General features: G+C 42.1%; 1 protein-coding gene across 1 annotated transcript in view; it reads left to right on the forward strand.

Annotated features, from left to right (window-relative positions):
- vwa5b1 (von Willebrand factor A domain containing 5B1) overlaps positions 1–27,449 on the forward strand; it is a 258,318-nt gene that overhangs the window by 141,777 nt on the left and 89,092 nt on the right. The window contains 2 exon segments of the mRNA XM_078557677.1: positions 10,965–11,154; positions 13,504–13,707. Coding sequence (XP_078413803.1) covers positions 10,965–11,154; positions 13,504–13,707 — 394 coding nt within the window.

The raw sequence follows: 27,449 nt of genomic DNA on the forward strand, positions 1-27,449 counted from the left end.
ACCATCTAGAAGGACAAGGGTAGCAGATAGATGGGAACCCCACCACCTGGAGGTTCCCCTCCAATGTCACTCACCATCCTAAATTGGAAATATATATTAGAAATAATAGTTCCTTCACTGTCGCTGGGTCAAAATCCTGGAACTCCCTCCCTAACAGCACTGTGGGTGTACCTACACCACATGGACTGCAGCGGTTCAAGAAGGCAGCTCACCCAGCACCTTCTCAAGGGCAATTAGGGATGGGCAATAAATGCTGGCCTAGCCAGCGAAGCCCACGTCCTGTGGATGAATTTTAAAAATCATTTGTTATGTTTGAGTCACTGACTGAGATCCTGAAAATATTTCTGGAGATCCCTGGAAGGAGCTGGAGACAAAGAAATTGAGGGTGCTGGTGACTTTGACACCCACTGGTCAAGTGTGGCCACGAGGTCCACTTTACGGCAAGTCTTCCGGGAGGCTTCAAATATCTGGCACCACCTGATGTGGGAGCCTGAATCTCCTGAGACACTGATGTCCTGACATGTGCAAGAAGCTCACCCTCTGCCTGTACGTGCTGTGTTACAGGTATTGCCTCTCCCTGTATGTGCTGTGTTACAGGTATTGACCCTGCCTGTACGTGCTGTGTTACAGGTATTGCCTCTGCCTGTATGTGCTGTGTTACTGGTATTGGTTCTGCCTGTACGTGCTGTGTTACAGGTATTGCCTCTACCTGTACGTGCTGTGTTACAGGTATTGCCTCTGCCTGTATGTGCTGTGTTACTGGTATTGCCTCTGCCTGTATGTGCTGTGTTACAGGTATTGCCTCTGCCTGTACGTGTTGTGTTACAGGTATTGCCTCTGCCTGTACGTGCTGTGTTACCGATATTGCCTCTGCCTGTATGTGCTGTGTTACCGGTATTGCTTCTGCCTGTACGTGCTGTGTTACAGGTATTGCCTCTGCCTGTATGTGCTGTGTTACAGGTATTGCCTCTGCCTGTACGTGCTGTGTTACCGGTATTGCCTCTGCCTGTAAGTGCTGTGTTACAGGTATTGGCTCTGCCTGTATGTGCTGTGTTACAGGTGTTGCCTCTTGTTTCTGGTGGCCTTCCTCCTGCTGCTGGTGTTGTTTGGGCTCCTGGCTAGCTGGTCCTCACCTGAAATCCAAACTAAAACGGCCTAAGCAGCACAGATCCTGGTCGATAGATCACCTTTACAAAGTGGAGAACAGATGCAGAAATCACCACAGGAGTGAAAGTCATATCCAAACTTGGGACATTAATCTGTATAGATAGTGAAAGCAACTTCTCAGAACAAGTACTGAGAGAGAGCAAGGACCTTTTACACAATTAGGAAGAAATCAGTTATGAAGTCTCATTATTTTATGGTTGTCAAGCATTTTCTAAAGGCCTTTTTTCAAAAGGAGTTGTAATCCCAGACCTCCCCACCTAAATCATAATACTATTTAATATTCATAATAATAAAGCCTATGTAAAGAGGGTGTTAATAATACAATTAAGAAAACAGGTAATTATTTGGGCCTGGAATTTCATCCTCGAGGTGGGTGGTGGGAGTTGGGATGATTCCTGATTCGGCCCAGGAGAAAGTGTCCACAAAGGCAGGATCTTCATTGCTAGGGCTGGATGTGAGCTCGGGTCAGGCCAAGCAATCTGGGCAAGAGGCTGGAGATGGCCATAGGGGCTGCCAGCTACCAGGCTGGTTAAAAGGCCTGGCTCTTTTTGTGGGACTTTGTCCCAGTTAAAATAAAAGCAGTAAGGCCCTTCAGCCCTCACCCCTTACACACTCCCCATGCCCCCTATGCCAAGCTATGGCATTTCCATGTCCATTGGTTCTACACAGTGTATAGTGGGTCAATGAATGGTACAGTGACAATAGGATGTGTTTTTAAAAAACTTTAGAAAAAAATCTTTAATTCATCCATTGCTTCCCACTTCACTACAGGGCAATAAAACTGTCAATCACCTAGACCCACTTAACCTATGTGTGGAGATGGAGGATGTGGGTATGGTTCTGAATGAATACTTTGCATCTGTCTTCACAAAAGATGGGGGCAATGCAGACATTGTAGTTAAGGAGGAGGAGTGTGAAATATTGGATGTGATAAACATAGAGAGAGAGGAAGTATTAGGGGATTATCATCCATGAAAGTGGATAAGTCACCAGGGCCGGAGGAAATGAAGCCAGGGAGGAAATAGCTGTGACCATCATTTTCCAATCCTCACTGGATACAGGTGAGGTGCCGGAGGATTGGGGGTCCTCTAACGTTGTACCTTTGTTTGAAAAAGGAGTGAGGGATAAACCAAATAATTACAGGCCAGTCAATCTAACCTCAGTGGTGGGAAAATTATTGGAATCAATTCTGAGGGACAGGAAAAACTGTCAGTTAAAAAGGCACGGATAAATCAAGGACAGTCAGTGTGGATTTGTTAAGGGGAGGTCATGTCTGACTAATTCAATTGAATTTTTTGAGGTGGTAACAGGGAGGGTTGATGAGAGTAATGTAGTTGATGTGGTCTGCATAGATTTTAGCAAAGCTTTTGACAAGGTCCCATATGGGCGACTGGTTAAAAATAAAAGCCCATGGGATCCAGGGGATTGTAGCAAACTGGATACAAAACTGGCTCAGTGACAGGAAACAAAAGGTAATTACAAAAAGCTAAAAGCTACTGCGGATGCTGGAAATCCAAAACAAAAACAGAATTACCTGGAAAAACTCAGCAGGTCTCGCAGCATCGGTGGAGAAGAAATCAGTTAACGTTTCGAGCCTTCATGGCCCTTCGGCAGAACTGAAGCATATGCTTCAGTTCTGCCGAAGGGCCATGAAGGCTCGAAACGTTAACTGATTTCTTCTCCGCCGATGCTGCCAGACCTGCTGAGTTTTTCCAGGTTGTGCTGGAACTATATAAAACATTAGTTAGGCCACAACTTGAGTACTGTGTGTAGCTCTGGTTACTTTGCTACAGAAAGGATGCAGTTGCACTGGAGAGGGTACAAAGGAGATTTACGAGAATGTTATTAGGACTGGAAAATTGCAGCTGTGAGGAAAGATTGGATAGGCTGGGGTTGTTCTCCTTGGAACAGAGGAGGCTGAGGGGAGATTTGATTGGGATGTAAAGAAAATTGTGAGGGGCCTGGATAGACTGGATGGAAACGGCCTATTTACTTTAGCAGAGAGGTCAGTGACTAGGGACATAGATTTAAAGTGATTGGTAAAAATATTAGAGGGGAAATGAGGAACAAAATTTTCAATCAGAGGGTTGGGGGCATCTGGATCTCATTGCCTGAAAGGGTGGTAGAGGCAGAAACCCTCAACTCATTTGAAAAGATGTCTGCATATGCACCTGCAGGACTATGGACCAAATACTGGAAAGTGGATTTAGGCTGGGTAGCTCATTTTTTAGTCAGCATAGACAGGAAGGGCCAAGTGGCCTCTTTCTGTGCCGTAAACTTGCTTATGATTCTATAGATTCTATATCAATAGCAGAAACTGCAAGCTGTTGAAACCTCTTAACCTTGTGTAAATAAACATAAAATTGACAGCAGTGATCAGAAAGACTGAGCAATCAAGCAATGTTTTCGCTGGGACTTGGGTATTTCAATAGAGTAATGGACATCTGGGCTCTCAGCCGAGCATACATAATGAGTCTTGCCTATATCTGTAATGCATCCAGCCAGGGCAGGAGTGCAGGGTGTGGGCTTTTGACCCAAAACAGCTGCACCCTGTAAAGGCACTCCGGAAAATCAGAGATCCTGGGAATAGGGCCCAGAATCCTGAAATCAGGACATGCCCACCTTTTTTTTTAAAAGGGTTCCTGAGTCATTATCGCTTGGCTAAATCCAGGCCTTGAGTGATAATTTGAGGACTTTTTCACTGATAGACAGTGATGAGACATACCAGACAATCTGAAAAAAGCATAAGTGTAACTCCATTTACTGGTTGATGTTAACTGAAGTGCTTTTAATGTGGTTATAGTTATAACCGATCAATTTGTGGATCACATCAATACAAACACCTATTGGTCAAATCAGTATTAACAGAAGTCACAGCAAATTCAGCTGTGTACCTTCTGCAGATTACTATTTTATTAATTTTAAATAATAACTCTTCATTATCATATGAATTTTCTTCCCTCCAATTCTATTAGTGTATTTACTTCATGTGATATTCTTGGGAATATTTTACAGACCTGCACAAACTCAGCTACTCAGTCTTATTTAATCATTCAAGGAATTTACATTATTGCAACATGGGAGATGATTTAAGTCAGTGAAACTGACAGCTTTCGCATGATTACAAGAGTGAAACCAATGAGAGATTAATGCTGGAAATACTTAGCAGGCCAGGCAGCATTCTAATGGTACTTGCTCACTGCATGAGTGCTAACTGTGTGAGTCCAATCACAAGGGGCCTGGACAGTGTAGGTGGGGAGAAACTGTACCCGCTCATGAAATAATGGAGAACGAGAGGGCACGGATTTAAAGTAATTAGTAAAAGAAGCAATAGTGATATGAGGGGACATTTTTTTGGACAGCAAGTGGCTAGGGTCTGGAATGCACTGCCTGAGAGTGTGGTAGAGGCAGGTTCAATCGAAACATTCAAAAGGGAATTAGACTGTTATCTGAAAAGGAAGAATGTGCAGGGTTATGGGGCGAAGGCAGAGGGATGACACAAAGTGAATTGCTCATTTGGAAAGCCGGTGCAGACATGATGGGCCGAATGGCCTCCTTCTGCACTGTAACAGTTCTGTGATTCTGTGAAATTGAATGCACCAAGGTATCACACAGCAGTCAGCCTCCTCCCTTCCAGTGGGAGAGTAAATTGGAGACTCGTCACTGAAAACCATGGCAACTGAGATGTCTGTCACCATGACGAAAGCAGAGTAATCAGGACTGGACATTGTGTCAGCTACACAAGCAGGACTAACACAAACACCCATTTATTTAAATAAAGCACTGGAGAAATACCACCAGTGGTGCCTTCACAAAGATCCTCTAAATCTGGTGGCAAGAAAGATGGTCCAATAGCAGCATCTTCTCCCACATCAACATGCTCAGCATTGAGGTACTAATCACTCAAAACCAGCTCTGGTGAGCAGGGCATGTTGCTCTTATCCCTGACACCAGAGTCCTGAAGCAACTGCTCAACTCAGAACTCGCAGCAGGAGAGCGGAAACACTTTAGAGATGTCCTCAAAGTATCCCTGAAGATGTCGAATATCCCCCTTGGACTCTGGGGTCCCTGGCTTGACACCAACCAAAATGGAGAAGGCTTTTTAGGGAAGGGACTAAACCCATTGAGAGACTTTGACTTTGCCTCTGCTTATTCCCAAGGTGTCGGAGGGAGTGTGTAAAACTCCAAACAACTCATCTACTCAACCCTTCAAGCACCACCTGCCCTGCATGTGGTAGAGTCTGTAGATTGCACATTATCAACCATTTCAGAACCCATCAAACTGGAGTGGAAGCAAATAACCTTCAAACCACAAGGACTGCTGAAGGATATAAAGTTGTCTACTTGATTGTCTATTTTTCCTTCTCTCTTCCTCTCGGTTATTGTTTTTTTACACTTTTTCTCTCAGCTCCCATGGCTCCATGACAACCAGTTTGAGAACCATTGCATTATGGGAACTTCTGTCATTTTGTTTCAGCTTTTCAGCAAAAAGATCTGGTACCTGGTTTATTTGCTCACTTTCCCTCACCCTCCCCAAATTAATTTCTGCCCATTATTTTTAATTTTGGGTTTGGCTCCAGTGGGTCCTGAATTAAGATCTGTTGAAGTAACAAAATAGAAAACTCAAGTAAATGCGTGAGCTGTGACTTCAGAAGCGATGTGGAATCATGCCCACCACCATAATATTGAATCTTTCTTGCATGGGGTCTGGGAGAACCCATATCACTGGGCACATTGTTGGCACCTGCCTGTCCATGCTACTGGCACCTCTGCTGTCTGTTCCCACCTTCAGAGGTCCTGGCTACTTTCCTCAGGAGGATCACTCCATCCTAGGAAACCTTATTTCAACCCTTCTGAATGATGTAGGCCTCACTTCACCAGGCCTATCAGTGCCCACTGTTAAACTGAGCACTTTTTGAGCCTAGGATGTGGGAGCTCCTGATATGGTTGAGTCCCCACTAGTCCTGCCTCCTCCGCATGTGACAGTGCAAAGGGTTGGTATAAGCCCCATGTCGGTAGGAAATTCACAACCAAGTTTGGGATGCGTCATCTCCATGGTCTTGTATGGTAACAAAATACAGCAGATGGGATCTAGCCCAAGCCTTATCACACAACAATACAATCCTTTTATTTGTATAGCAGAGTTTAATTACAATGTAACAAGTTTACTTTGGCTGTTTCCATTATATATCAGAACCTATAATCGGAATCATTGAGTCTGCATTGATTCCTTCGAGCAGCAAAGCAATCAGTCCCATTCCCCTGCTCCAACACTCAGCCCCTCGAGCCTGCTCTGCCATTCAATAAGATCATGGCTGATCTGATTGTAACCTCAACCCCACATTCCTGCCTACCCCCCGATAACCTTTCACCCCCTTGTTAATCAAGAATCTATCTAGCTCGGCCTTAAAAATATTCAAAGACTCTGCTTCCACTGCCTTTGAGGAAGAGAGTTCCAAAGACTCACAAACCTCAAAAAAAAATTCTCCTCATCTCTGTTTTAAATGAGTGACCCCTTATTTTTAAATAGTGACCCCTTGTCCTAGATTCTCCCACAAGAGGAAACTTCCTCTCCACACCCAACCTGTCAAGACCCCTCAGGATCTTATATGTTTCAATTAAGTCGCCTCTTACTCTTCTAAACTCCAGTGGCTACAAGCCTAACCTGCCCAACCTTTCCTTATAAAACACTCCGCCCATTCCAGGTATTAGTCTAGTAAACTTCCTCTGAACTGCTTTTAACACTTTTACATCTTTCCTTAAATAAGGAGGACAGTACTGTACACAATGCTCCAGATGTGGTCTCACCAGTGCCCTGTATAACTGAACATAACCTTTCTACTATTGTAATTAATTCCGCTCACAATAAACAATAACATTCTATTAGCTTTCCTAATTACTTGCTGTACCTGCAGACTAACCTTTTGTGAGTCATGTACTAGGACACCCAGATCCCTCTGAATCTCAGAGCTCTGCAACCTCTCACCATTTAGATAATAAGCTTCTCTTTTATTCTTCCTGCCAAAATGAATTATTTCACATTTGCCAAAATTATACCCCATTTGCCAGGTCTTTGCCCACTCGCTAAATCAATCTATGTCACTTTGTAACCTCTTTATGCCCTCTTCACAATTTACTTTCCTACCTATTTTTGTGGCATCAACAAATTTAACAACCATACCTACGGTCCCTTCATCCAAGTCATTTATATAAATTGTAACAAGTTGAGGCCCCAGCACTGATCCCTGTCGCACACCACTCATCACACCCTGCCAACCAGAAAAAGACCCATTTATGCCTAATCTCTGTTTCCTGTTAGCTCGTTAATCTTCTATCCATGCCAATATGTTACCCCCTACACCAGGAGCTTTTATTTTCCACAATAACCTTTGATTTGGCACTTTAGCAAATGCATTGTGGAAATCTAAGTACAGTACATCCACCAGTTCCCCTTTATCCACAGCACATGTTACTCCTTCAAAGAACTCCAATAAATTAGTTAAACATGATTTCCCTGTTACAGAACCATGTTGACTGCCTGATTGCCTTGAATTTTTCTAAGTGCCCTGTTATAACATCTTTAATAATAGCTTCCATCATTTTCCCTATGACAGATGTTAAGCTAAATGGCCTTTAGTTCCTGCTTTCTGTCTCCCTCCCTTTTTGATTAATGGAGTTACATTTGCTATTTTCCAATCTAATGGAACCTTCCCCGAGTTTGGAGAATTTTGGAAAATTAAAACCAATGCATCAACTATCTCTCTTGCCACTTCTTTCAAGACCTTAGGGTGAAGTCCATCCAGACCTGGGGATTTGTCAGCCCGCAGCCCCAGCAACTTGCTCAATACCACTTCCCTGGTGACTGTAATTTTCCTGAGTTCCTCCCTCCCTTCCATTTCCTGATTTACATCTATTTCCGGGATGTCACTTGTGTCCTCTATAGTGAAGACCAAAGCAAAATGCCTGTTTAGTTCATTGGCCATCTCCCTACTTTCCATTATCAATTCCCCAGATGTACTCTCTGGAGAACCAATGCTCACTTTGTTAACTCTTCTTATTTAAATATCTATAGAAATTCTTACTATTAGTCTTTATATTACTAGCTAGCTTTCTCTCATACATTAATTATTTCCTCGTGCTGTCCTTCATTTTCTTTCCAAATCTCTGACCTGCCACCCATCTTTGCGTAATTATGTGATTTTTCTTTAAGTTTGATACTATCTTTCTGACAAGCTCCCATTATTGCTTCCTTTATACTCCATCCTACCAGGTGGGTACTACTGGGGGCATGTACACCACTCCCACAAGGGACTTGCCTTTATCATTCCTCATCTCAACCCAAACTGCTTCTACATCCTGGTTTCCTGAACTTAGGTCATCCCTCTCTAATGTGCTAATACCACCATTAATTAACAGAGCCACCCCTCCACATTTTCCTAACTTCCTGTCCTCCTTGAATGTTATGTACCGTTCAATGTTCGGGTCCAAATCTGTCAACCTGTAGCCATGTCTCTGTAATGGTTATCAGATCATAGTGATTTATTTCTATTTGCACTATCAGTTTATCTGTTTTGTTTCAAATGCTACATGCAGTTTAATGCAGAGCCTTTAGTTTTGTAGCGTCTAGTCTTATCTGCTGATTTACTCTTAGATTTGTACTCTCTGTCCCTTCCTGTCATGGTCTGATTATCATTTCCCATATTAATACCTTTCCCTCTTGCCTTATCTCTACTCTCTGGCTTACCAATTCTTCCCAAATTTGGCTCCTTGCCCCCACTTTGCTACAGAGAACAGTATCGATTCCCCTCAATATACTGTCCCTTACTACCGTTACATTCCTTTGTGCTCCCTCTACTTGAATGGCTTCCTGTACCATGGTGCCATGGTCAGTTTGCTCATCCACCCTACAGCTCCCACTCTCACCCAAACAAGCTGAGAGAATCTCAAGCCTGTTGGATAATTGCAGAGGCTCACACCCTGCACTCCTGCCCTCTGGGTCCCCTCACCTGCCTCACTCGCAGTCACACCCTCCTGTCCCTGACCACTGACCAAATCAGAAGATCCTATACTAAGTGGTGTGCAGGGTGGGGGAGGGGTGGGGTGGGGTCAGCGTTGCCAGTTTCCGGAGCTGCTTTTTGCTTCAGCCATTGCAACAAAGTGGGTTCAGGGCTAGTAGGACAAATGATTTTAGCTGGTTAAGAGTCTGGTTAAATCCAATTAAAGGATACTGAGACAGTCTCCAGTTTCTAACATTGGGGATAGGGGCAACCAGTTTAGGTATCTGTGACCTGGTGGCAGGCCAAGGAGGGTGGACCAGCACCCTAGGAAGTTCAGGGTGCCCTCCCTCCCTGCCTGCCTGGGTGTGAGAGCAGCCACACGCTGCTCTGTAGAGGTGGTCCCCCCAACAACCCCTTCAACTTCTCCACAGTGGTGGCCTGCTGCATCAACCATTCTTGAATTAAAATGTTTTATAAAGTTGGTGAGAGGCCACCATGTTGAAGCACCCTCTCTGTTACATACCCTCAACTGCCGCATGCAGCTCTTTGCAAGGTGGATGGCCTCTGATTGGCCCTCCAGCTTTGAGAATACGCCAGCCACATGCAGTGTACAGCATGTCCTGAGAGAGAATGAATCCAAGCAAATCTGCCATCTCATTGAGTAGACATTTATTATGCAGTAGATGATGATCCTTAAAAAGGTGTGTAGAATTCAGTGGTGCAAATACAATTGCAGGTGAAATGGTTGTTTAAAGGAGGAAGAGATGGTGTCACTGTTCTGTTTGTGGACATTGATGTGCTTACTGTGTTTAATAAAAATGCTGATCTCTCTGAGACACTGGTATGAGCTCAGTTACCTCACATGCGAGATTTTCTATCCAATGTAATTGGAATTTGACATTTTGCAGATGTTGTGGGCAGTAACTGTCGGGAAAGACAGGCAGTCACAAAGGAAAACAAACACGGTTGTGTTCACAGGTTTTGTTGTAAGGCCAACACTTCATTGGCTGTTTATTTATTCAATGTATTCACAATGTTTCCAATAATTGATGGTGAAGCAGGTTTAAGGGTATTCACAAGAATGAGAAAGGGAACAGCATTTAGATCTCAGCGCTGCCAGAGGAGAGATGAACCAGACGAAATCTATTACATTCTGATGTTATTTTATTAATAAAGATTCCTGTTCAGGAATGCAGTACTGAGAATCCAAAGGTTTCTGCTGTAACAGTGCAATTTGCATCTCATCCAATGGGGCAGCATGTTGTAGTGATACACCAGTCCCTTGACACTGTACAGAAATATTAAATTAAGTTAATGTGCCAAGGTCCTGGAGTGGGTTTTGAACCCATAACCTTCTAGGCTCAGAGGAAAGAGTGATTCCAACAGTACAATGCTGACACTTGATATTGGCTGTGGCCACCAGTGTACAGCCTCAAACATTCATTTTCCCCTTTTTATATTTCAGTCTCTTAGCCTGAGATTTCCCATTGATGCTCATCCTACTACAGTCAGCTTCAGCATTGTAACAGTTAGCTGATGGTCTGTACCTCAACAATGCAGCAGTGGTCTTGCCAGATACCTTTCCCTGTCCTGCATGATAGTCCATCTTGTTGTTTGGCTGAAAGATAGTGAAACCCAAGTAAAGACGAGCAAGTTTGACAGTCATTAGAAACTAAGGTTTGAATTAGTAAGAAAAGCAGGAATCGCTCCCAGAGCTGGAGCCATAACCACAACAGCTGTTATATATTGTGTAGTAACTTTGCCTCTGATTCAGTGTTGATATTTCTTGATTTGTTTGAGGACAAACAGCATAAGCACAGCATGATGTGGTCTCAGGAATCCAACAGTTCAGTATTCTACCATTCTCAAGAAGAGGAGTCTGGTCGGATAAACTCTGAGAATTTGAGAAGCTGCAGAGATTCTCTGGTGGACTGTGTAAATGAACAGCCTCAAGATGTGATCTCTATTAATGAGGACCGTGAAGAGGAAGGTAATGTTACTGGGGTTGGAATTTTTCTTTTTATTCAAATTTAACGCCTAAAGGACCATGTCAGATAGAAATTTCTAATAGCACCTAGTGTGATGCCAAACCACATTTTATTCAATTACAGTATCTTTGAAGTTAGTCAGTGTGATCTTTATAGAAAGAGTTTAAAATCTCTAATCAAGAACAGTTGTAAAAATCTTACCAGAATCTTCCTCTGCTGGTCTGTCGGCCATTCATTGTTGGATACATGTTAGCAACAGCAAACCTGCCCCAGGGGCAGCTATCGGACTGGGGAATTCCTAAATAACTTATTCTGGCTAATGATTCAACCAGTGATATTTCCTCTGATAGGTCATTTGGTAAATTCATTGGCCAGTCTGAGATTGAGACCAGAAGATCCCAGACCTGGAAAAACCCAGTTTGAGTCCTGGTTTGTAGAGACGTAACTAATTTGATTGGAACATTACAATGGGCCTGGACCAACGAGGAGAAAAAAGAGCAGCAAAGGTTCTTGCTGCTGATTGCTGAACAGTAACACCCCCTGGAAATTGCATTTTATGGATGACGCAAGGAGCAGACTCAGTCTTAGTGTCTTCCAGCGCCACCCTCTAAACACAGACATAAATAGTTACCTGAACAAGCTGCCAGAGAGAGTAACTATAGAAACTAGGAAAAGAATTTTGCTAGGAGATTGTAGCAGAATGCAGAACCTTGCATCTCACTCAAAATGACCACTTTATTTGTATATTCCTGATTCTGAGGCTGAAGAGGATTTAATTGAGGTGACCATCAGTCAAGTTAGTTCCTGTTTTCCCAACAATGTCAAATTGGGAAGTGGATTCCTGATCTACCATGATTTTTGCAATAATTTTATTTTAGAATTTTTATTAAGATCGTACATCCAGCATGATCACTGGATAGTGATCAGGAATGGAAATCTTTGCTAAATTTGTAGTCTCCCCCCATCCCCGAGATGAGCTGGCTTGGTATGGGAGCAGGAAAGAAAAGAGAAGTGTTCATTAGTTATAATTTGCATCTGAATAGATGCTGCTACAGCCACAGGAGGAGGGTACAATAAGGCTCCCCTATCAGATCATTTGAGGTCTGACCGTAACTGGTTTCTTAAAGGATTTGGAAGAATGAAGGGATTTTCTCAATGTCTGTGTTTAACCATTTGTGTACTGATTGCAAAGAAACAAGCCTGACTGGCTTTTTTGAGGCTTAAAACAAAAATGGGTTAGTTTGTATTGAATTAAAAAATCACACCCAGGTAAAGATAGCAAAATATTTAATAAGTAAAACTGTGTTTCAACCTTCAAAACCCACACTCACATACAAGTGTGCAAGATTTACAAGTTGTACTTTCTTAGACAAATTAAAGTTCAATCCTGAAAGGTAAAGAAATTGAGAGTTCACTATTTGAGTGCTTGACTGTGACAGAGTTTTCTCCACGACAATCTTGAGATTTCAGGAGTTGAAGCCCATGATTAACTGCAGTTGCTGAGACAATTTCTTTTTAATCCGTAATTCGTCTCTTCCATAAGTCAACAAGTTTTTGCATCTGAGGTTTCTTTTGATGTAAAATTCACTATCTCTGTGCTGTATTTTTAAACTTTAAGAGAAAGGGTCTTAGCTTGAGAGGGGAGAGAAGGGAGCTCCTTACTGCTCCATTGGCAGCTTTTCCAGAATACTCACTGCTTCTGCCTTTAGCAGTTTGTACTAAAGAGATTTCAAAATGGTGCTTTAGTCACATGACGTCTCTCTCCATAATGATTTGAGAAGCTGCTTGCCTGTTTGATGTCTGGACTGACAGTGCTTTTGTTTATGACTAGGGGGGGAGGGGGCAGTGACTAAATTTTGTAATGTCCTAGCTGTTAACCCCCTAAATGAGTCCTTTACTATTACCCTGGAGAGGTAGTCTTTATAGAAATGTAAATGCCATGACCAGTACATTTCAGTACATCCCTTTGAAGTTGTTCTTCACATTTTCAGGTGTGAAATTCCACATAATGATGTCATGACATGTCTGAATTATATGCCACATTGGAACTTTCCAGAAACTGTTCACTGGCAATGCCAGACATCGGGTGACTTGTGGCAGCCATCTTTAGTCAGTGTCTTTTCTTGTTTTTAAGAAGTCCTTTTTAAACAGTTCAGTATATGTTTGGTCAGCTGGTGAAATTACAGATTAATATCACTCATGCACAAATCACATCATCTTGACAACCCTTATAACTGAAAAATATCCCTAGACTATTTTGGATTATGAAAGATACAAAAATTACCAAGAAGAAATTAGAATGATAGGTTAAAGTTAACCAAATATAAATTGCATTTAAAATATTTTTCAAGGTATTGAATCAAAGATGTCTCCCAGGAGAAGAGCGTACAGCACCAATCACATAGTCAGACAGAACACCTCTAAGAGAACATTGACCCTGAGTGACCCAGCTTCAGCATTTAATAAAAACCCTCTCCGAAGAGCAAGGGCTCAGCAGCTTGTGGGTTGGAACAGCCCAGAACACATCTCTCCTTGGCAAAGGCCATTTCAGGCAAGTTTCCGTCACCTGGAAAGTTTTTTACCTGTTGTCAGAAACATAGTTTTGGAAAATTCATTGTGAAATAATTTTACCACATTAACAGATTAAAAAATACACATACCTTAACACTTTTAAGGCAAAGTATAAGATGGTAATTAAAGACAAAATAAATCATTTTGAGACCATTGATGAATCAGAAATCAACAACATTAACTTTTGAAGAGTTGGCCATGTTTGCCTAACCTGATAGTCATTTTCAGAGATTAATAAGAAGCAAAGGCAAGGGAGACATGGGAGGGAACCCTGATGTAGAAGTGGGACCAGTTATCAATCTTGATATCTTGTTTGTGACTTAAGATGCAATATCTTCTTCATCATAAGGATCATTTACTTCCATCTGCAACACTGCATGTCTTTAACACTACCTCAGCCCCTTCACTGCTAAAACTGTTATACAAGGCTGAATTTTTTTATTCATTCATGGGATGTGGGTGTCGCTGGCTAGGCCAGCATTTATTGCCTATCTCTAATTGCCCTTGAGAAGGTGGTGCTGAGCTGCATTCTTAAACCACTGCAGTCCATGTGATGTAGGTACATCCACAGTGCTGCTAGGAGGGGGGCTATAGGATTTTGACCCAGTGACAGTGAAGGAACGGTGATATATTTCCAAGTCAGAATGATGAGTGGCTTGGAGGGGAACTTGTAGGTGGTGGTGTTCCCATGTGTCTGCTACAAGATGATGGTAGAGTTGGATGGTGCTGTCGAAAGGGCCTTGGTGAGTTGCTGCAGTGTATCTTGTAGATGATACACGCTGCTGCCACTGTGCATTGGTGGTGGAGGGAGTGAATATTGAAGGTGAACTTCATCTTCCGCCTAGCTGCTCATTCCACTAACTTGTCTATGTCCTTTTGAAGTTTGACATTATCCTCCTCACAGTTCACAATGCTTCTAAGTTTTGTATCATCTGCAACCTTTTGTATACCAAGATCTAGGTCATTAATATATATTCTAATCTTATGATGAAGGGAAGGCCATTGAAGCAACGGAAGATGGCTGGGCCTAGAACACATTATCTCTCAACTTGTCTATCCAAACACTTTCTTTGCTTCCCATTCTTCATTTTCCATGACCTTGTCCAGAAATTTGCTGCATGTATTCTGGCCCTCATTGTCACACCTTTAAAAAGAGGATGTTCAAGATGTGGTGGGCAGTGACAGGAAGGTCATGGGCGAACACAAGGGAAGCGATTAAATGGCAAGAAACCAATGGAAATGGCTTCTGAATTGCCCCAAATGTGTCAGAAAATGTTGAAGAAATTTATCCCCAAATCAGTGGAGCACACCAATTGCAGTAACTTCACAAAATATAAAAATTGCCCCTTAATGAATCACATTTGCAGCAGAAATTGCAGATGCCTTCATTTCCTTGGGTACACATGAAATATGCTTCATTAAATGTAGCTCCAATTCTTCCAAATGTCAAAAGCAATGACATTTACAGCTCTACAGGAGATAGAACATCACCTGATAACTGCTGCAGCAAAAAGAGAAATAGCTAAGGATCAACAAATGTGACTTACTCATTATAAGTTTAAAGAGCCCGAGGGAATCAGCTTTCTTATCCAACTAAATAAATATAAGCTTAGGTTTTAAAACTGTAGCTCAGGAATGCAGCAGAAGGTGGAGGTCAGCCTGTGTTTAGGCTCAACAGGGAACTTGATAAACAAAAAAATGGCAGAACTCAAAATCTGTATCAGGTTTGTAGATTTAAACTTGAGGTTTGTCAAATGGTTGTGTTTTGGGAGTGTCCCTTTCATTTAGGGTAGGATGGAAGAATGAAGAACGTCATGTGACCTTTTCTGGATTCTGCTGTCAACAAGTCTGGGTGACTTGGTTGTTAAAGATCAAAAGGGAGCTTGGATTGTTTTACTGGGAAGAAGGTACAGGATATTTGCACCTGTAAACAATGACCCAGGCATCTGTGATGATAGTGGATAAGCTGTTAATATCAAGTCCCAGGAATGTGTTAGGAATGTAGGTTTTGTAAAAAGCTACACTTTAAACTGTCTGTTTAGTTTCAAGATAGAATGAAGTTGGAATTCTGAAGAATAGATTTTTTAGCATTTCCTGCTTTGTTCAAGGTGCATGTGCTTGGCGTTGCCATGGAGCTGGGCTTAGAGAAGGGGAGAGTACATAGGAAGCCTGTTATGGCACAGCTGATGGTAAATGCTGAGTTGTTCAAATCCCAAAGTAAAACTTGAAACAACTGCCACAACTTATTTTGCAATTTGAATAAATTTCGAGATTACTACTATGATAACTTCTAAATCCCCGACTTAATCTGGCTCCCAGTTACACTTTCGTTAAGGCAACAGTAAGACACATAGGGCAGGATTTTACACGTCGGCGAGCGGGGGCGGGGCCCGCTCACCGATGCATAAAATGACGTGCGGTGACGTCGGGGGGAACCCCTGACATCACCGCGCCCCATTTAAATTTTCAGTAAGGCGGGGACACAGCGAAATCAGCTGCACACCTGCCGACCTGTCAATGGCCAATTCAGGCCATTGACAGAGGCTATTAAGTAATTAAAGGACCTGCCCATCCAACCTTAAGGTTGACGGGTCGGCCAGGAGACCCAGCGCGAATTGGAAAAAGCATGAAACCTCATCCACGGGCGGGATGAGGTTTCATGTAGCTTTTTTAAAAAATTAATAAAGTTTTTATGAAAATTATGGACATGTCCCAACTCATGTGACCTGCTGAGTTTTTCCAGGTATTTTTATTTTTGTTTTGGATTTCCAGCATCCACAGTTTTATGCTTTTATCTTTTCAATGCTGTAAGGCCCATTAAACCTTGCCCTTAATGAATCAACCAGTACTAGTAACAGAACTAATACTTTCTCCCAGCAACAAAACTACGAGCTCTACCTTTCCTGTCTGCTTTTCTTTTCACCACTAGTGGTGATATCTTTAAATGTTCCCTAGCCAATTCACATGCTCTGTCCAATCTCTCTCTGAAATTTGATACATAATCCAGGAGAGTAGTTTCTGAATTTTGACCCACCAATTTCTCATGAATCAATTTCAGTGATCCCCTTACCTCATGACCATAAACTAGCTCAAAAGGATTAAAACCAGTCGATGTATTAGGACCGTCCCCAAGATCAAACAACAAGAATGGAATTCCCCTATCCCAATTCTGTGGATAATTCTGACTATACGCCCTCATCATAGTATTTAGAGTTTGATGCCAACTTTCCAAAGCCCCTTGTGACTCAGGATGGTAACTGTTGACTTCAACTCTTTTATCCTTAAACTGTGCATTTCTTCCTTAAACAGATGTGACATGAAATTTGAACCCTGATCTGATTGTGTTTCTTTAGATAAACCATATCTTGTAAAAAAAAAAGTTAACTCTTCCACAATTTTCTTTGTTGTAATATTTCTCAAAGGTAATGCTTCAGGAAACCTTGTAGGTACATCCTTTATTGTCAGTAAGTACTGATTTCCACTTTTGGTCTTAAGGAGGGGGTCCTACAAAATCATCCATGACCCTGGTAAAAGATTCTTCAAATGCTGGAATTGCAATTAAAGATGCCGGTTTAATCACTGCTTGTGTTTTCCCGATCACCTGACATGTGTGACATGTTCTATAGAATTTGACTATATCCCTATGCAATCCAGACCAAAAAAAAATGTTTTAGTATCTTCACCTGTGTCTTTCTAATTCCTAAATATCCCCCCATTGGAATTTCATGAGCTATCTCCAGAATCTCATTTCTATATCGAAATGCCAGTACAATCTGATACACCTCCCTCCGGCTTTCATTTGCTGAAACATGATATGGCCTCCATTTTCTCATTAATAACACTCTGGAATACATTTTGCCTCTGTTTCTGAGTATGCTGTCTGACATCAATGTTATATTTGCAAATCCTTTTTCTGTAACTCCACTAACCCCCTTGAGTTAAACGCTTCAGCTGAATTCTCTCCCAGACTCTCTCCCTAAACAACCTTATCGAACACAGTGTCCGTGAAATGGATTTCCACACCTTCCCCCTGCCTTTGAACTTCCTGTTCTTCTTGTTTCAACCTGAGCCTGTGATCTCATTCTAACACAATCTGGAAACAATCCAGGATGCTCTCTCTGCAACACTTTCATTGAAAACACTTCTACAGGCTGCTCAACTACCATAGGCATCACCCACATCTGTGATCCAGCTATATCATTACCCAGAATAAATTGAACCCCTGTAATAGGCAATTTTTCCACTACTCCAACAATCACCTCACCTGCTTTACACTTAAAAAAAATTACCTTCCACAATGGAATAGGTTTAACATCCCAACTTATTATCACCTGTTCCTGCAATACTCCCTCTGAACAACAAATATCACTATCCCACAACATTAAAGATTGACTAGCCCCTGTGTATCTTAACATTTTAACTTCTTTACCTACTCCACCCTGTACACATAGAAAGACTTTCTCTTCACGTACAAAATCTCTAAACATATCTGCAACCTGCTGCTCTATGTTTAACATATTTACATCAAAGCCTTCAGACTAGCTGCCTTTAATCCAATTAAGTCTCACACACACACACACAGACACATATAGACAAAGATACCCCTATTTTATGATAAATTCCAATAACATTATGAGAATTATTACATCTTCCTGACAAGCCATTGAAGGATTGGTTTGCAGGTTTTCCTAAAATATCACTGAACCGCACAGACTAGGACAGTCTGCAAGAATCTGAGGAAGAGAGAGACAGCAGAGAGATAGAGGCGGCAAGTCTCTATGGTTCACCACATACAGAGTTTGTGAAGATTTAGACAAGACTGGAATGTTAGTCTATCTTTGACTAGAGGGAGGAATCTCTAGGCAATACTAACCACAAAAGCCAATGGGATTGGAAGTTATCTGGCTGGAACAGGGAAAGGGAAGCAAGCCCTCTAAGCATCACTTTGGACTGGTTCTGGGAGAATTGAGTGCCTACTTAAAGATAAAGTAAAGTATAACCTTGGAGGGAAATTTTCAGTCAGGTTAAGGCATTAAGGAGCAAATTTTTCTGTAGTTTAGAGTACAAGTTGCCTACAAAATAGTGTTTAGTCAATCTTGCTTTTAGTTTCTTTGTTATGGTACCCAGAAAAAACTGGCAAATAAGTATACTGGTCCAAACTGTTTATTCCTTCTGGGATAAAACTCTTAACTGAAATCTTGTCACATAATTTCTTTAAGTTGGTCACCGGGAATTCAAATTTCTTTTTATAAGTTATCAGTCTCTATGGTAATCATAACAAACTTGCTCCCCTCCAATTATTCCCCCATCTCCTGAAGATTTGCTTTAGCTGGAATATTTACCCCTTGAGAAGGTGGTGGTGAGCTGTCTTCTTGAACCGCTGCAGTCCATGTGGTGTAGGTATACCCCCAGTGCTGTTAGGGGGGGAGTTCCAGGATTTTGACCCAGCGACAGTGAAGGAACAGCGATATATTTCCAAGCCAGGATGGTGTGTGGCTTGGAAGGGAACATCTTAAGGAACACTGGAATTTCACTCATGCTCTGCAACTCTGGACCATGTCACAATGAAGCCTACTCTTGTTACCTAGCACTCACTTTCCTGTGGGTTAGGTTTGGGAGCCATGAGAAATGATAAAGGCAAGAAGTCGCTTGTGGGAGTGCTGTACAAGCCCCCTAACAGTAACTATACAGTAGGACGGGGCATAAAGGAAGAAATAATGGGAGCTTGTCAGAAAGGTACGGTGATAATCATGGGGGATTTTAATCTACGTATAGATTGGAAAAATCAAATGGGCAAAGGTAGCCTAGATGAGGAATTCATAGCATTTATTTGGGATAGTTTCTTAGAATAACATGTTCTGGCACCAACCTGAGAGCAGGCTATATTAGACCTGAAAATCTGCAACAATATAAGATTAATTAATGATCTCATTGTGAAGGCACTCCTAGGTAGCAATAATCATAATATGATTGAATTTTACATTCAGTTTGAGGGAGAGAAGAGTGGGTTTAAGACTAATATTTTAAACTTAAATGAGGGCAATTATGAGGGCAGGAAAGCAGAACTAGGTAAAGTGAGCTGGTAAATTTGGTTATGGGGGTAGGGCAATAGAGATGCAGTGGTAGACATTTAAAGAGATGTTTCAGAATACACAGAATAGATCAGTGATAGGCAACCCAGGCTAGTGAGTGGGCCACATGAGTATCCACCCTCTATTTCAGTAGGCCGCAAGATTGAAATTGGGCATGTGCACTAACCATGACCCCCTAAATAAGGTATATACATCTACATGCCGAATGTATCATAACGAGTTATAGAAAATGCTCAAATCATTCATATATGAATAGAAATGTCATCAACTTCAAATGGTAAAAACAAAATAAATATTTTCGCTTACCTTACTTACATCATACTCAGTGCAACTTCTGTTTGGATCTGTCCTCCACAAGCTTAGATTAGGGCTCAGGGATGTGCAGATGCTTCGCAAGTCAGCACTAAGGTTTCCATCTGTTAGTCTGTCACGCTTCTTGCATTTGATGTGTCCCATAGCAGAAAAGGTCTGCTCGCATGCAGCGCTTTGATTGGACGCAGAGGGAGTGCACAGCTCTCACAGTCAACGTTGTGCCCAATCAGCATGCACCTCACTTCACGTGCCCTTGCTTTGCGTGTGTATCACTTTAGTAATACCAGGAGGAAAAAAAAACTACACAGACAGAAACCAGCAGAATCTGGTAACCCGGCATGTGGGCAACAATCAACAAAATGTCTCACGGGCTGCACTCAGAACCCTGATGGGCCACAAGCAGCCTGTGGGCCACAGGTTACCCACCACTGGGGTAGATACATTCCAATGAGAGAGAAAAATTCCAAAGGGTGGACCACCATCGCTGGGTAACTAAAAAAGTTAAAGATAGTATCAAACTTAAAGAAAAAGCATGTATTGGACAGAATATAAAAGATATAAAAAGATATAAAAAGTAACAAAGAATGAGTAAAATATTAATAAGAGGAAAAAATTTGAGTACAAAAGAAAGCTAGCTAAAATATAAAAACAGATAGTAAGAGTTTCTATCAGATATTTAAAGGAAAGAGTTAACAAAGTGAGCATTGGTCCCATAGAAAATGTGTCTGGGGAATAAATAATGGAAAATAAGGGGATGGCAGATGAATTGAGCAGGTATTTTTGATTGGTCTTCACTATAAAGGATACAAGTAACATCCCAGAAATAGATGTAAGTCATGAAATGGAAGGGAGGGAGGAACTCAGGAAAATTACAGTCACCAGGGAAGTGGTACTGAGGAAATTGTTGGAGCTGCGGGCTGACAAATCCCCAGGTCTGGATGGATTTCATCCTAGGATCTTAAAAGAAGTGGCTAGTGAGATTGTTGATGTGTTGGTTTTAATTTTCCAAAATTCCATAGGTACAGGGAAGGTTCCATTAGATTGGAAAATAGCAAATGTAACTCCTTTATTCAAAAAGGCAGGGGGAGGTAGAAAGCAGGAAACTATAGACCAGTTAGCTTAACGTCTAACAAGGGAAAATGTTAGAAGCTATTATTAAATACGTTATAGCAGGGCACTTAGATAAATTTAAGGTAATCAGGTAGAGTCAACATGGCTTTGTGAAAAAGAAATCATGTTTAACCAATTTATTGGAGTTCTTTGAGAAAATAACGTGCTGTGGATAAAGGGGAACTGGTGGATGTACTGTAGTTGAATTCCAGAAGGCATTTGATAAGGTGCCACAACAAAGGTTATTGTGAAAAATAAAAGCTCATGGTGTAGTGGGTAACATATTGACAGGGATAGAAAATCGGCTAGCTAACAAGAAGCAGAGAGTAAGCATAAATGGGTAATTTCCTGGTTGGCCAAATATAACGAGTGGTGTGCCACAGGAATCAGTGTTGGAGCCTCAACTTTTTATGATTTATATAAATGACTTAGATGAAGAGACCAAAGGTAGAGTTGCTAAATTTTCTGATAGGTAGCAAAGTATCTTATAAAGGGGACATAAGGAGGCTGCAATGCATATAGATAGGTTAAGGGAATGGGCAAAGATCTGGCCAATGAAGCATAATGTAGGAAAATATAAAATTGTTCATTGAGAGATTGCAGAGGGATCTGGGTGTCTTTGTGCAAGAATTGCACAAGTTTATTATGCAGGTACAGCAGGTAATTAGGAAAACTAATAGAATGTGATTGTTTATTGTGAGGGGAATTGAATACAAAAGTAGGGAGGTTATGTTTCAGTTATACAGGGCATTGGTGAGACCACATCTGGAGTATTGTGTACAGTACTGGTCTCCTTCTTTCAGGAAGGATGTAAATGCATTGGAAGCAGTTCAGAGAATGTTTACTAAACTAATACCTAGAAATGACGGATTGTCTTATGAGGGAAAAATTGAACAGGTTAGGCTTGTATCTGTTGGAGTTTAGAAGCATAAAGAGGCGACTTGATTGAAACCTTTAAGATCCTGAGGGGTCTTGACAAAGTGGATGTAGAGAGGATGTTTCCTCTTGTGGGAGAATCTCGAACTAGAAGCCACTGTTTAAAAATAAGGGGTCGCCCATTTAAGACAGATGAAAAGAATTTTTTTCTCCGAGGGCCATGAGTCTTTGGAACTCTCTCCCTCAAAAAGCAGTGGAAGCAGGGTCTTTGAATATTTTTAAGGCAGAGGTAGATAGAGCGTTGATAAACAAGGGGATGAATGGTTATCGGATGTAGGTGGGACTCTGGGGTTTAGGTTACAGTCAAATCAGCCATGATCTTATTGAATGGGGGAGGAGGCTCGAGAGGGCTGAGTGGCCAACTCCTGCTCCTAATTCGTATGTTCGTATGAACCGAGACTAATCATTCCCTCCATGGCTGAGGGACCATGAGGTTAATGTAAACAGGAGCTGAGAGCAGATATTTTAGCAGAGTCCAGGATCAGACTTGATACTTTACTTACCCATGTAGCTGAAAAACATGCCAAACATGCACTGAGGAACTTATGGGAGATTAAAGAACACTTTTCATTACAGGTATCTGGATGAGATAATTACTGATCTGCTGGAATAAGAAAACAGAGGTGGATTAAGAACTGAATGGGGAGAATGTCCTCCCCATTGGGGAGGGGTTGTGCAGGGGTGAGTGTGGGCAGGCATGGAGCCGATCGGCGCCCAGATTAGCTGGACGTTGCCATTTTATGTGGGCAGGCCAACTAAGGCCCACCCAGAGTGACGTGTGCCCGGAAGCGCTGAGCGCACCCTGTGCGGGCGGGATTCCCTGAGTCGGGGCCTGCGTGTGAAAGAGCGCAGAAATCACCCTGAGGGACAGCGCTGCCCCGGGGAGATTAGTTTTAACTTTAAACTGTCTAATAAAGTGATGTAAAAAATTTTTATGACATGTCCCCTCATGTGAAACTGTCACATGAGCTGGGACATGTGCATTAATTTTAATAAACATTTTTCTGAAAATTTTAAATCGTTCATGAACCCTCATCCCGCCCGTGGATGAGGCTCCATGAAAAATGGGAAGGCCGCCTGGGCTCTTCACCTGCCGCCATCCATAAGGTTGGACGGGCAGCTTTCTCACTCGGCTTCATTAGTTCATTAATGGCCTTAACAGGCCTTTGACAATTCGGCGGACGCACAGCCGATTCAGCTGCACACCCGCCAAACTGAAAATCTAAATGACGCGCAGTCAGGACACACGCCCAATGTCATCCCACTCACCAAGACGAAGATTCAGCCCAATGAGAACTTGTGTAAGTCAAACAAAATATCAGTGTACATTAGTCTGCGTTAATTATCTAACCAGTTTAACTGTCAATATATATGGCTACACATGAAATACAGCATTAAAGTAAGGCACATATGGTCATTGTTACTGCCCATTACGCAGATGAATAAGATGTTTCAGTTCATTTAGGTGAGATTTGAAATGCAGTCCATATGTAAAGCATTGATTTATTTACAGATAATGGAAGAACCTTATCAAAGTGTACGACACAGAAACAGGCCATTCAGTCCAACAGGTCTATGCTGGTGCTTATGTTCCATCTGAGCCTCTCCCCACCCCTCTTCATCTCATCTTAGCAACGTATCTTCCAATTTTTTTTTCTCTCTCCCTCATGTTCTTATCTAGTTTCACTTGAACATAACAACAATTCTGTGCCAAGGACATCCCAACCACAGTGAGGAGATGAACGATTTATTTTAACTTGGGTTGTTGAGGGATGAATGGTGTCCGAGGCACCAGGACTATTCATCCAAGTAGCTCCATGCGGAACCTTTAACATTCACCTTAGCAGGCGAGTGCCACACTCACTTTAGATGATGCAACATGCTTGCATTTCTGGACTGTTGTGTTACTGGGCAAAGCTTAGGGATAAGAATATAGATGGCAGCTGTAGCTCAACGTAACATTCACACCTCTGAGTCCCAGCCCTTGCTGCAGAGAGTGAACACAATCATTAGAATGACAGAGCTCTGAAGAAGAGTCATACAGACTTGAAACATGAACTCTGTCTCTCTCTCTCCACAGACGCTGTTAGACTTGCTGAGTTTTTCCAGCATTTTCTGTTTTTGTTTCAGGTTTCCAGCATCGGCAGTATTTTGCTTTTGTCCAAGTTGCAATGCAGTTTGATACAAGATCTGTAAGGAGAAATGTTTGAATTTGAATTTTTGAATGGGTGGAAGCTTCTGCTCTGTCCCAATTTATCATAAAGAATTCAGAGCAGAAGATGAAATTTTAATCATTTGCTGCTGTTTACAATGTTGTGCATTAATTAACGAGGTCAGGAACTGAATATGTGAATGCTGGAGCACATAGAGCTGCGTTGCTGAGAGAGGCTGAAAGTCCCTTTGAATGCTGCAATCTGGGTGAAAACCGTGGAACTCCCTCCCTAACAGCACTGTGGGTGTACCTACACCACATGGACTGCAGCGGTTCAAGAAGGCAGCTCACCACCACCTTCTCAAGGGCAATTAAGGATGGGTAACAAATACTGGCCTAGCCAGTGATGCTCACATCCCAAGAATGAATAAAAATAAAGCCATGATGGCAGCGCTGTACCTGCATGATACTAAACTGGGTTTGTATGGCAATAAGCATGGATCTCATGATTCAGTCTGAGCTTCCACTCAGACATTGGGTGCCTTCTGTCTGAACTGCAATAGAAACTGTGTCATTGGCCACCAGATGTTGCATCTGAGTCCACAGCTGCTGTGATATTGGTAGTTATCACTCCTGTTCTGGAAAGATGCACTCTAAGCTGTGTGTGCACTCTGGACTCCTCAATGCTCCTTGACAGTGACAACTGGCTTTATGACAGGCCTGCTAATGCACCAAACACTACTGTGTGGCCTTTCTGTATACCACCCCATCAAAGCCTACATCTGAGTCTTCTGCAGCAGAATTCTTATGAGACTCCTCTGTGGAGCTGACATCTTCACCAACCTTTCTCCCTGGCCTGACTGCAGACCACTTGTTTCCATTGACTCACCACATGCAGATCACTCCTCTGTCCTACCTTGTAAAGTTCACGCAGTGCATTTAGATACAGTGCGTCTATCTGAGCTGGTGACTGCGAGTATCTGATGAAGTGATAGTGTTCCTTCCTCTTCAGTCTGCTCACTCTCTAAGCCTTCAGCATCCTGCACCACAGGTTGGCCCAAAAGCAGTTCTTGGTATCTGAAAAGATAAAGGCACAATGACAGGTTTACTCTGATGATCCCTGGACTGTCTCCTTCATGGTGGGAATAGCATATGCAGCCATGTCCTCCCCTGCTGCTACCATCTATTATACACCATCATGTTCTGCAAGAGAGAGGAAAGTGTGTCACTGAATGTGTTGCAATATGTTTGTGTGTTATGCCTTTCACAGTTGAACAGTTGGCAGGGTGTGCAAGCTGTGAAATGTGTCTGCATCAATATTAGGGTGTGAGGATAAGTGGGAGATTACGGGCTGAATTTTATGGTCCCGCCAAAGTCTATGGACTTTTGAACAGTTTGCTGCATTTTATGGCCTGGCCCCACTGCGATGGAGCCATATGCTGCCACTGTATGAATGTGAGGTATGAATTGTGGTTGACAGAGATTGTTGGTAGGTGAGTGATGGGGGTGTGATGAATGAAGCAGTGACTGAGGCTGCTTGTGCAGTTTTTGGGATATGGCATTTGAAAATGCATTCACTGACCTTGACCACTTGTGTGCAGTCATTTAACTTTAGTCAGCTTTGCACCAAAGTTCTCAGGGCTATCCTGCTGCCAGTAAACCACCCCCCCCTTGTTTTCCCCAACCACAATGGCTATCTACTTCCACTGCTTTCTCAGTACCTTCCTCGAAGGTATTACACATCAGATTACCACACTTCTGATTAAATTGAACTTTTTGCACATTTCCAACACTCAAATACTAATCCTCTTGAATTACATTTGGATAAATAAGAGAAAGATTTCTTTCAATTTAATATATTGTACCCACCACTTTATGGTATTTGTTTTCCACTGCTCTTTCTGACAGTATAATTCAAATGTATAAAGAATCCATTCCTGACCATCCTTTCCTGATGTGTAATATACCTTTAAGAAGAATGTTATAATGGAAGATCACATGATCTTAGTATCCAATAGCTGAGTAGTGTGGGCTACCTCTGTAGTCAGTAGGAATAGTCTAGAGTTAGAGTCTGTAATGTAGACACAGGGTTTGAGTTCTAAGTGCACAAGTGTAACTGCTGAGTTCCTTTGGAAATAAGTAGAATGTGTTCTACACAAGAACCGTCTGCTGATCTACTCTCTCTATGGTACCAACTCGGTCGTCCTGAAACAAGCCTGCAACCCAGATCCAATAGTCCAACTAAACCAAGGACCAGGACCCAACAAACTGGTGATGAGGAAAAAGCAAGAAAAAGCGAGGAAGGAAATCAAGTAAATTGAAATTGGGCCACACCTCGCATGGTAATTGTAAGTTGGATTTCTATCCTAATGGTTGAAGCAGTCCCCTTGAAGCATGCCACAGTTTGTAAGAGTTAATTCTTTCAACCCAACCGCAGACAATTGGTCTCATTACGTTGAATGCTTTGCGTTCTTTTTCCAAACTAACGACATTGCAGGGTAAGAAAAGAGGCAAGTGATTCTTATCCACGTGTGGAAGTAAGACCTATGGATTGAGTTGAAATTTGACTGAGTGCCCCGGATTTGAAACGTTTTGATGACTTAGTGAACCTTGTGAAGAGTCATTACTAGTCCAAGCCTTCGGTAACTATACAGCAGTTCAAAATTAATTCAAGAAATAGAGTCCCAGGGGAGACAGTTGGTTGATATGTGGCAAGTCTGAAACAGTTAACAGAATATTGCGAGTTTGGCACATCTAAAAATGGAATGCTTAGAGATCATTTGGTGTGCAGTTATGAAGCTCCAATTCAGAAGAGATCACTGTGGAAAACAAATTTGGATTTTCAGAAGGTGCTAGAAATAGCACTGGCCATGGAAAGCACAGTGAGGGACTCGAAAACCATACAGGGAGGGCAAAACGGTGTCGCCCTTCACACTGAGCAGGGAGCCCCAGCCAAAAAGGGCATAAAAATGTACAGCTCTGATGAGAAGCGGGAAGCAGCCAGCGCTTGCGGACAAATAAAAATAAATAACTTAGCAGCGAAAACATGGAATAATGGTAACGCAGGTGGAAGCAGACAACCTTGTAATGAATGGAAATTTTTAAAAATCAAATGTTTTTACTG

The sequence above is a fragment of the Cetorhinus maximus genome, chromosome 15, assembly GCF_964194155.1.
Source record: "Cetorhinus maximus chromosome 15, sCetMax3.hap1.1, whole genome shotgun sequence".
Classification (NCBI taxonomy): domain Eukaryota; kingdom Metazoa; phylum Chordata; class Chondrichthyes; order Lamniformes; family Cetorhinidae; genus Cetorhinus; species Cetorhinus maximus.